Source organism: Dufourea novaeangliae, unplaced genomic scaffold (assembly GCF_001272555.1).
Source record: "Dufourea novaeangliae isolate 0120121106 unplaced genomic scaffold, ASM127255v1 scaffold142, whole genome shotgun sequence".
Taxonomy (NCBI): Eukaryota; Metazoa; Arthropoda; class Insecta; order Hymenoptera; family Halictidae; genus Dufourea; species Dufourea novaeangliae.
In genome coordinates this window covers 231118-243119 of record NW_015374026.1, presented here as the reverse complement: position 1 = coordinate 243119, position 12002 = coordinate 231118, and the positions used below count along the sequence as shown (strand labels likewise).

Genomic DNA, 12002 nt, shown 5'->3' with positions numbered 1-12002 from the left:
TGTGTGTGTGTGTGTGTGTGTGTGTGTGTGTGTGTCTGCTGTCTCTCTCGCCGCGACTCGAACCGGCCCATCTTTTTTCGGGCACATCGATCAACTGTATCGTGTATTCTTCGCGATTGTCAATTTTTACCGTGGAACGTCGGCTCAAAGTCTACACTCCTCACTCCCACCGTTTCTCATTATTTTTTTTTTGTAATCCTGATTTATTAAACATCCAGTCGTGGGAATATAACCGAGCAATTCTTGTATCCACTTCGAAGAATAATCGGCTAACGATCTCGAAGTACAAACGCTCGACGCTCCTTTCAATCTGACATTGTACCGACTACATATAGACTTTGTGTTAAATTAGTATAACGCTCCACTATCCTAAATCATTTTGCGTCCGTTGAAAATGCAACCGAAACTGCCGCTGATTCTCCGAAAATGGAATTATGATGACCCGTTTTAAAATACGTCCTAATTTTCGTCTTAGTATCTCTTACACGCAATTTCTTTTTTTTTGTTACCTTTTTTGTTTAATGTATATATTATTTCTTGAATGTAGACTTTAGTATCTTTCATGACTCCAGAGTTATGCTCCATAAATAGGTGTTGTGCTTAGTTTGATTTGATTTAGTTTTTGTAAAGTATAAACCATAAACCAATAAAACCGTGTATACAGTAATCTCCGCTAAATTGACGCAGGTTCAGGTCCGTATCGTGACAGTTATCGAGGGAGGTAGGTGTTCTAAGAATTACCGATTGTTATCTGTTTCCGGTTCACTTGCTTTTTGAGTGCGTCGGGGACGAAAGTGAGAGACATCGATTGGGAGTGAAATAGAGAGGAAGGTTCGAACAGTTGTGTAGTTGTGTGTACACACAATGTGTAGCACAGATAATGTTGGCGTTCGCTCCATGAAAGCAGTTTTAGGAATTAGTAGGGATAATCCGGCGTCAATTAAGCGGGGAAAGATACGCCTATGAACCGAGAACTACTGTAGTTTAGTAATAGTTTGCATACCAGTTGTAATTATTTTGTTATTTCAGTCGAGGCAGGCGATTTGCCATATGGAACATCAAATCAGATACCCCTTGGAGTTGGAGGAGGTGCAGTTGCAAGTGGAACTGGCGGAAGGGGATCTTCCCCCAATGTTTCTGGTGTTGCAGCACCGTCGCCTTCCCCCCAGCATTCGCACTCTTTTCCATATGACTTAAGGCGCAAGAGTCCACCTCATTTGGATCCAGCACCTGGTTCTAGTTCCGCCTTACCCCCTGCAAGTGGTAACAGTTATGGAGCATCTTTAGGTTGTACTGCTCTACCAGCCAGAAAACGACCCAGGCGGACATATTCATTATCCACAGATGGTATGGTCACTTCCAATTAAACATCATTATAGATGATATGTGACAATTCCTTCAATCCCCCGTTAATTATTTAGTAGGTACAAATATAAGCAGTGCAGCTCATTACCTTCAGTACGACTTACCGGACGAAGTGCTGCTTACTATATTTACTTATCTACTGGAACAAGATCTGTGCAGAGTTTCTCAAGTCTGCAAACGTTTTCAAATAATCGCGAGCGACAATGAACTATGGAAGTCGATGTACCAGAAGGTTTATCAATACGACATACCACTGTACATTACTGCACCATGTAAATTCGAGTTTATATCCCCGGAGGAAACCAATTATCCGAATCCATGGAAAGAGAGTTTCAAACAATTGTACAAAGCGGTACACGTGAGGCCGGGATATCAGGGTCTGAAGTTTCAAGGACGGAATTTTCGATACTTTAATACAGTCCAGGCAGCGCTGGATCACATAGATGTAAATAGAAAATCGAGCGCCGCGTCGAACAGCAGCGCGAGCACAACCGGCAGGGGGAATTGTTGCGGGCGGAATACCCGAACGACGGGAGAAGGATCTCAACATTTAGTTTTCGTACACGCTGGCACCTACAGGGGCGAGTTCCTTGTGATCGACAGCGACGTTGCATTAATAGGGGCGGCCCCCGGGAATGTGTCCGAATCTGTTATACTGGAACGAGACACTGAATCTACCGTTATGTTTGTAGAAGGAGCGAAACGAGCTTATGCCGGGCATCTCACGTTGAAGTTTACCCCGGACGTTACTAGTACTGTGCCGCATCATAAGCATTATTGTTTAGAAATCGGCGAAAACTGTAGTCCCATAATCGATCATTGCATTATTAGGAGTTCAAGCGTTGGTAAGTGATAATTCTGTTTCTGACCTCTTTAAAAGTTCTTAAACATTTCTTTTTGGATACTGTAAACCTACTTTTATCGGTAATCGGAAAAAGTCGCCTCCACACTGATTTTTTCTACCCCCGTTTCCACAGTTGGAGCAGCCGTTTGCGTGTCAGGCGTAGGAGCCAATCCGGTGATACGGAATTGTGACATATCCGATTGCGAGAACGTTGGACTGTATGTCACCGACTACGCGCAAGGAACATACGAGGACAATGAGATCTCGAGAAACGCGTTGGCCGGGATTTGGGTGAAGAATTACGCGAATCCGATAATGCGACGGAATCACATCCATCACGGACGGGACGTCGGTATATTCACTTTCGATAACGGTCTCGGATATTTCGAGGCGAACGACATTCATAATAATCGAATAGCGGGCTTCGAAGTGAAAGCCGGTGCCAATCCAACAGTTGTGCACTGCGAGATACACCACGGTCAGACCGGCGGGATTTACGTGCACGAGAACGGTTTAGGTCAATTCATCGACAACAAGATCCACTCGAATAATTTCGCGGGCGTCTGGATCACCTCCAGCTCGAACCCAACGATTCGTCGGAATGAAATTTATAACGGCCATCAAGGGGGCGTATACATATTCGGCGAGGGACGAGGCTTGATAGAACATAATAATATTTACGGGAACGCGTTAGCCGGCATCCAGATCCGTACGAACTCGGACCCGATTGTTCGACACAACAAGATACATCACGGGCAACACGGCGGCATATACGTGCACGAGAAGGGGCAAGGTTTAATCGAGGAAAACGAAGTGTACGCCAACACATTGGCAGGTGTCTGGATAACCACCGGGTCCACGCCGGTATTACGAAGGAATCGTATTCATAGCGGGAAACAAGTCGGGGTTTATTTTTACGACAATGGACACGGTAAACTAGAGGACAATGACATTTTCAATCATTTGTATTCTGGAGTACAAATAAGGTAAAATCACTTATTCTTGCGGCGGAACTTCGGTAATCCGAATATTCCGATTTTGTTGGAAAGTTTGCAGGTTAGAAAGAAAGGGACCTCGATAGAAGTATCAAGGAGAAAACATGCCTTAAAGGTTAATGCGTGTTTTCTTATTTTACTACTTCGTTTTCAAGATAAACTGGAAAATAGGAAAACACGTTAATCTTTGATGTTCAAGTCTCTTTCGAATCTGCAAAGTTTAAAAAAAAAAATAAATAAATCAAAATGTTCAGGTTACTAAAAAATTCTCTTGTTAGTAAGGAAACATTGTATTTTCATTGGTTGCACTGACTGTGATTTATGATGCTAGGACTGGAAGCAATCCAGTGATACGTGGGAATAAAATATGGGGCGGACAGAACGGTGGCGTTCTTGTGTATAATAGCGGATTGGGTTTGCTCGAACAAAATGAGATTTTTGATAATGCGATGGCAGGAGTATGGATTAAAACTGATAGCAACCCTACGTTAAAAAGGAACAAAATATTCGATGGACGAGATGGCGGTATTTGTATATTTAATGGTGGCAAAGGTAAACCTTATTTATTTCGCTTGATTTTGCCGTCGGAATATTTGCAAGTTTATCAATTACTAAACGTTTTTTTTTTCTTTTTTATTCACGCAGGTGTTCTCGAAGAAAACGATATATTTCGTAACGCGCAAGCTGGAGTGCTTATTTCTACGCAATCCCATCCTGTCCTGAGAAGAAATCGAATCTTTGACGGATTGGCAGCTGGCGTTGAGATAACAAACAATGCAACTGCCACGCTAGAATTTAATCAAATTTTCAATAATAGATTCGGTGGTCTATGCTTAGCGAGCGGAGTTCAACCGACGACTAGAGGTTCGTATTTTTTTCTTTTACCATCCCATTGATTTCAGAGTAGCAGCAGGATGATAGAGAAAGGAAGTAAACGGATCTCATTTCTGTTTTTTTTTTTGTTTTTTAGGCAATAAAATATTTAGTAACCAAGACGCGGTTGAAAAAGCTGTCGGTAATGGGCAATGTTTATACAAAATTTCGTCGTACACTTCCTTCCCCATGCATGATTTCTATCGCTGCCAGACATGTAATACAACAGATCGCAACGCGATTTGTGTGAACTGTATAAAAACTTGTCATGCTGGACACGACGTAGAATTCATCAGACACGATCGGTATGTATTATTCATTATTTCAGCTTCGACCAAAAAGAACTTGTCACGTTAAATACGTTAGCGTAATATGAACCGAATGATAAGTAAGTAATTAATTTCTCAAGTTTCTAATTATTTATGTAATTTGATTTCACCTCCCTTTTAAAGCATAACACGGAATTGTATTTTTACACGGATTTCTAAAGGTTCAGCCTTCTTTTATCCTAGTCTGATAAACTACAGAAGTTGATGATGGTTAAAGGAGTAAGAATAATTTTTTGGGGGAGGGGGGGGCGTGGCAGAATATTATACATGTTTTTGTTATTATTTTCCTCGATTCAAGGTCTTACAAAATGAGACTCGTTCGAGTCGAGAAATATATCTGATTCATTTCTAATTAATTGATATTTTTCAGATTCTTTTGTGACTGTGGCGCTGGAACATTAAGTAATCAATGTCAACTTCAGGGTGAACCCACGCAGGACACCGACACATTATACGATAGTGCTGCACCGATGGAGTCGCATACGCTTATGGTCAACTAGGAACTAAATTAAACTAAATAAAACAATCAAACGACACTGACAGAGCCTGTAAGTCCAACACACTGCAAACAGGGAGTAATTTTCTTGCTGAGTTCTTTATTATGACATTTGTACCTTCGCGTCCCTGCTGTGATCGTTATTTTTGTTGTTGTTGTTGTTGTTGTTGTTTAATTATCGTGTTTATTAACACGTTCCAATTAACGTCAATTTCATTACCATTATACTCGTCGTCGTTATTATTCTAATCATTGTCGTCATCGAAAAGGCGGTCAAAATGTGTCACTTTTATATCAAGTTTTCGTGAATACGTGGGTCGTCATCATCGTGAAATAGTATATTTTCGATCAATGAATTAATACTGTACATTGGCGTGTACTTTCACCAAAAACGGATATTCATTATCGATGTGTTTGTGCCACGAATAACGAGTAAGATAATGCAAGTATTATCAGGAAAATGAAAAGTCGTCAACGAACGATGTTCTCGGACAAAAACGAATCTATTTCCTTGTTTGAGCTCAGTTTCATGAAGCTAAGACAATTCGATTTGCTCGTAAAACACGTAATAAAGAACTCCGCAACGAAATAAGAAAGAACCATCGACAATTAACAGACGCAAGAGAAAAAAACCATGAGATTTCCTATATAAAACGAAATCTAATAATTATAACGTTAAATTTATCAAAAGCGTGTTAAGTAAAGATAAAATACAGAACGTAATAATCGCTAATAGACCGGTAAAAAGTAACGGAATTTTACGCGTGTTAAGTCTTTTCACAGATTTCCCCTAATTTTGAATGTTGAGAACAAAAACGAGACAGACGAAAGCAGCAAGTGCGGTGAATAGTCTGTGTGCAAAGTGACCGAAAGAAAGCCGGAATTAGTCGTAAACACGTGTGTGTCTATGTGTGTGTATACGTTGGCAAAAAAGTGTCACGTGATTGTCCTTACGATTTAACACGATGAAAACAAAGAACTGTCTTTAAACGAAGCATTAAAGGGCCACACTCGTGCAATGCGATTTCATTGATTATAAAACGAAAATGATAAAAAAGAAAAAGGAAAAAAAAGTAACCATAATGTTAAGCCCACGATAAAACACAGTGTCGCGAAATGTAAATTGTGTACATCGTATTAAATAAACGCGAACGGACCGGTTAAACGGATAACATAAAATGAACAACGAACGCATCAGCGCATGCGTGGTGTAGAGGTGCGTCACACGAAATGCTGAACAGGGAAGACAGACACTTCAGCCAGCTAGTGCATCGAAGCAAGCAGACTAATCATAAAAACAAGTGTGTGTCGTGTATCCACGTTGGAGTCCATAGGGAAACCAACAACAGCCGGAGCCTCGAAGACTGATCAATGGAACATTCCGAGCAGGAATAATCGTGTGACTGAAACGGCACAAGTGCGACTACTATGGTCAACAGGCACAAGTCGAATGATTGGTGAAAAGAAGAAATGTTTGAAAGCAGGAGGAGACCCGAATGAAAGACATACTGAAATGGATGTCTAAAAAATGTGATATTGTAAAATTCACAACTGGAAAATAATCAAAATCGAACAGAAACAATCTCTGTGATGCGAATGATTCTGCTCTTTTTGTTTCTTTATATTGCAAGTGTACCTCTGGACACGCACATACACACACTTACCACGTGCTCACTGTCTACTACACACATCGTGCGCGCGCGCGCGCGCGCGTACACACACACACACACACACACACACACAGGAAAACGCATTTATGGAATATAGTTCTTCGATTCTACTATCTACGCATTGTGAATAGTGGTGGCCCTAATTGCCAGAAGGGGAAGTGCATCATAATAAGTCGGAGCTGAAGAGCAAAGGGAAGGGAAATGTTTAAAATAAAAGTTTTCGATGGAATATTTACACGAGAGCCACGTATATATATGCTCCGTGTATACCAGTGAGAGGAAAAGCAGGAAAACTGAAAAGAAAATTTCCTAATGAGGACAAGGAAACGACGGAACGGTACGTTCTTTCCTGTGGAAGACAGTGGTTTAAACACGGGGAGAATAATTAATAACGGGAATAAAGTAATCTCGAACTCTTCACAAATAAAAAAAGTAATCCAACTTTTTTAATGTTTACGTTAGCGTAAAGTATAATCGTATTATTGTAATTGTGTATCGTCGGGGCGTTTGTCGCGCTCTTGTGTTACGTGGGGGGTAAGAAAAAAAACTTAAGCAAAAGAAAAAAAACAGAAAAACGAAAAAGAAAATAAAATAGCGCCTATTAGCGATAATTCTAGACGCCAGGTCCGCGCCATTCACTTGAGAAACGCAGAAAACGTTGACACAGGCGAACGCGGTTAGATTAAAACGGAAGGAGGGGGATCGATCGTCGATCGTCACAGTTGTGTGTGTGCGCGCGCGCGCGCGTGTGTACGTGTATGTGTGTGCGTGCGTGCGTAAGCGCGCGCGCGCATCGCGGAGAAAGTTTTTTGTTTGCGCGCGCGCGACAATCTTTTCCGGACGCACAAAACGGAAAACAATGAACGAAAGTGTGTGTGTACACACACACACACACACACACACACACACACACACACACACACATTCTCTCTCTCTCTCTCTGTGTGTCTCTCTCGCGTAAACGATTAATTGTACGGTAGTATACGTTTTTTGTATCAGTCTCCTCTGTTCTCTTTCTTTCTTTCTATTTTCTTTTTTTCTTTTTTTTTTTTTTTTTTTTTTTTTTTTTTTTTTTTTTTTTTTTTGTTTTGTTCGCATTGGGTGGAGCGGGTGAACGGTACCGCGAGAAAATTGCCTTTGAACAATTACCGACTTAACGTCCGTAGTATTATTACACCGCAGTGTCATATTATACGTATATTATAACTATATATAATGTGCGACACACACGTTGTATATGCGCACTGGGGGGTGACAGAGGGCAAGGGTTACTAGTCGAAGGCATTTTCTGTACGTGCACTGGGATTGGAGAACGCGAAACCACCAAGTCGGTTCGTGCTTTTGTCCTCTGTTCCCACGATTGGAATTATTACCGCGCTGTCCGTTGTTCAAATTTTCGACACGGAAATAGATTCGTGAAAGAAACGATTCTTGAATCACTCTCTCCGATTCCTCCGTTACTCGCTACTTTGTGATTTCTTGTTAGAAACTCGGGGCGGGAGGAACTACAGGGAAAATGAAAAACTAAGGTGTCCTAGCCGCCAGAGTAACGAAAAAGAAATAACGAACAATCTCGAGAAAGAATAACTAGAGATAACTTGACCGGAAGTTATCGGAACACGACTGAATACCGGAAGTCAATTTTTTCACGCGCGCTCTCTACACGTTGTAATCGTGAATAAGTGAAAACAAAAAATAAATTTGTTCGTCGATCGTTTATTTTCTCTTGGCAACCATTTTGTTTTTCTACTTTTGATACTATCGCGATTATCGTTTAACGACTGTTAAGTATGTTTATTGTATTAGTGGAAATTGAAATTATAAGGATAGGCAATTACGATCTTTTTTGCGCCCTCGTTATTTTGTGTTCTTTTAAGTAAGTATTTTTTGTCTCTATTGCGCTTTTTATTATTATTATTTTTTAAATGATGAGACTACATGGTACTTCGAAGCTAAAGGAGGAATGAACGTGTCTTTCTGTGATCTCTAACCTCTCACAGTTTCAAAGCGTGTTGAAAAAAAAATTAATACTACGCTTTCAGCAAACATTGTTTTTCTGCGGCAGCCGTGTCCTAAAGCGTTTCACCAGTCTCGACCATTTGTTACGTGTATTCCCCCGATGGCTTTCGATTCCCCGTTTACCAGAGAGACAGGAGGCAGATTTATCGTTTGGACGCGGAATCTTTTCGAGTTGTCGGATAATACACAGAATTTTGTTACTCGTCTTAACAACCTGATTGTGAAATTAATCGTATCTTTAAAATTAATCGTTTTTTGAGCAAAAGAATTTCACCCGTCTCTACGATCCACTCAATCGAATCTCTCTTGAAAAAGTATGAAGTTCTCGCCACACAACTGTCAAAAAAAATATCTAGAGAAAACAGAGTAAAACTGAAAACATTGGACGCTCGGCTGCGGCACGATTCCAATGTTTGTATTTTCTACTTGTTGAAGAATGTATTAGATTTTTCTTTTTTATTTTTTTTTATTTTTTTTTATTTTTTTTTAATTCATGTAGTCCCGTACAAAGATATGCAATCGGCTGCGCGATACTCTCGGAACATAAAGAGCTTCGTTACCGATCGAGTAAAATGCAAACGAGAGTATCGTGCTTCAGTGTAACATTGGAGCACCGGAGATATGCGTTGTTGTTGATTCGCGTGTGTTTGTGCTGGACATGTTTTTATGGGATTGATCTCGTGAAATTCTAAAAAAAAAAAAAAAAAAGAAGAAAACGTAAATTCTCTACAGAGGGATACACACCATTCGAGTACCCCTCTCCGCGATCTGCAGATACGTAAAGTCGGCGGGCACGATATAGTGTCCTCGTACCATCATTAAGTTGCAAAAGTACCCCGTTTCGACAGCCGAAACTGTAATACCTGAGACGCTCGAGCCTCTTCAGGACCGTGCAATGTCAATTCGGAATGGGTTACCTGCAGTTTAGTAATTACTAGACTGCGGATATTTATGCAGATATAGATATTGATTGGTTAATCTACAAGAGCTAAAGTCAAATAGGGGTTTGTATACTTTATTTATTTTTCTACCAGTGTTTAAATCAAATAAAAATCTTTTTAAAACTTCATCTAGTTTTTAAGTTTACTGAATTCTAAAGGATAGCCTATGCTATAAATGCAGAAAATCCACAGTCTAGTAATTACTATTCAGTAGGGGGCGGCAGAGACAAAATGCCGTGTATATACCTTTGATGAAATATTGTAAGTAGAAGTTTGAAATATCAATACAGAAATGACGTTTGCAGCGGAGATTCAGGCAACTTCTAGGTATATTCGGGTCCCTTACGGCGATACTGGCACCCGCGTGCAACGTGGGGTGCGTACAGCTCTTTGTTGCGGTTACATGAATAGGTGACCCTAATAAATGCTTAATTTTACGAGAACACTATTTCGTGCCTGCCGACTTTACGTATATTTTGAGGTTGTCGCGCAGCGCATATAAAGAGAACACGATGTTTCCCGATTTATATTTTAAAAGTACGTTGCTATCTGTATTACGTTTTAGGGTTTTTTTTTTCGTTTTCTTCCTCTCTCGCTTCGTTCCGCGTTCACATCATCATTGTACATTTCGTCCGGGTTGCGTGTGTATGTATGTTCGCGCGCGCGCGCGCGCGCGTGTGTGTGTGTGTATTTTTGTCGAGTGCCACTCGCATCATGCGCGGACATGATTCATGTGAGCAGAACGTGTAAAAGTGTGTTCTCCCTTTGTTAATCATTTTAAACGTTAGAGTTACAGTTTATTTATCGAATTTTCCTGTTTCGTTTTTCTATTCTTCCGTGATTATGGTTCGTCGCCTGACTTCTTATTTCTCTTTATACTATTCTCTTGTTTACATAAGTCACCAACACAGTGTATCATTTTTCACACCGAGATTCCTTTGTTTTTTTTTTTGTTTTTCGACAGCAAAATACTTGCCATTATTACCGTTAGTTGCCATAGTTCTCTCGGTTTTGTTTTTGCGGTGTAGCATATAAGGTAGACTGCATTGTTCAAAGGGTTTTCTTTACAGGAAAAAAATATATATATTATTAAAGTAATAAGTCATAATGAAATCAAATGTGCTAACGAAAGGAGGGAAAGAAAGAATGAAAGGAACCACGTGCCCGCAAAAACTAATACCACAACGTATTCTGTAAATATCAATTGGCCCCATTATATATATATATATATATCAATAAGTATATATACATATACACATTGATTATACTATCACTATAAAAAAAAATATACTATTACAAATTGTAAATTATATTTTTTATTTTTTTGCGTATCCTTGTTACATATATCGTGTTGCCGATATATCACTCTGTTTTTTTCGTTCGTTTCTCTTGTGACTTCGTTGTATTATTCGATCATTCCATCCCAGGAGCACCCGACACAACCTATTTCCTTATTCGTTTGTTAAACCAGAGATCTATTCTTTGTGTGTTCTTTCTTTTTTCTTTTCTTTTTTAATATAATTTGAGTATGACCAATATACAGCGATACGATCGATTATGCGAAACAAGACCGATATTTCTTAACTGTATCATGCCCTGTAGGTATACGATGTATAGTATGCTTCTTGTACTCGGAATAGAATTTTACGGTTAAGACTAATTGTAAATAAGCATGCAAAACTTGGATTTTCTTTCACACGTTTTTCCTTTCGACACAGGGGAATCGATAATTGTTCTGTACACCATATGGCCCTTAACCTTTGCGGTCCAAACAGTTCTCGCTTTACTCTTTTGGCCTTGCATAAATATTATATGATTCAACTACATTTTAATACATTGATTTCATAATATAGTGAACTTTTGAGATATTACAGGGACTGTAGGAGAGAGTAAAATTTTCGGAGGCGGAAATATATTGAGAGTCCCCGCCATGATAAGTTCTGCCGCGTCGTAGTTCCAGCCCCAGCGCCTACCCAAGAAAATTGAGTTTTCTTGGTAAACGACGGTAGTATGCGGTGTTCTTTCACGTAGCATCTTATTTACAGATGCGAGAACAATAATATTTAAATGCAAGTTTTACTGGAAATTTGATATTTCTAACATAATACCTTCTCATTCTCCGAAAAAGAATGAACAATAAACTCTTTATGCATCGTTCTCGAACCAGGTTCACTGTCGAATGGAATTCGTAATCGATGCTCTGTGGTACCACAATCCATCGATCATCCATTTTTCTGTTCCCACCATTCGGGTTCGTTTCTCTGTTTCATTCGCGAATAACCTTCAGCGTAAGTTACTTATGTATCCGATCGAATAGTTACGGTACTCTGTCGCAGGGAATTGTCAGCGGAGATATTTTAGTAATTCCAGTGTGCAGAAAGAGAAAAGAAATCCTTTTTCGCGTCGAGACAAGAGGGAACAAAAATGGCCGACACAGGTGGGAAGGAAAAGTATCCTTTCATTTTCTAGG

At 39.8% G+C, this 12002-nt stretch overlaps 1 protein-coding gene across 2 annotated transcripts in view; it reads left to right on the top strand.

The window, feature by feature from the left end:
* The window catches only part of LOC107189378 (F-box only protein 11), an 11454-nt gene extending 817 nt beyond the window's left edge, over nucleotides 1-10637 (top strand). The window contains exons 2-9 of one of the 2 annotated variants that reach the window (XM_015577896.1): nucleotides 1030-1347; nucleotides 1422-2210; nucleotides 2343-3195; nucleotides 3536-3756; nucleotides 3850-4068; nucleotides 4175-4382; nucleotides 4777-4954; nucleotides 10603-10637. In XM_015577896.1, coding sequence (XP_015433382.1) covers nucleotides 1030-1347; nucleotides 1422-2210; nucleotides 2343-3195; nucleotides 3536-3756; nucleotides 3850-4068; nucleotides 4175-4382; nucleotides 4777-4906 — 2738 coding nt within the window. In that variant the 3' untranslated portion in view covers nucleotides 4907-4954; nucleotides 10603-10637. Of the gene's footprint in view, nucleotides 1-1029; nucleotides 1348-1421; nucleotides 2211-2342; nucleotides 3196-3535; nucleotides 3757-3849; nucleotides 4069-4174; nucleotides 4383-4776; nucleotides 4956-10602 lie in introns of those variants that run through there. The other variant, XM_015577897.1, reaches the window with a different exon arrangement.
* The last annotated feature ends 1365 nt before the right edge of the window (nucleotides 10638-12002 follow it).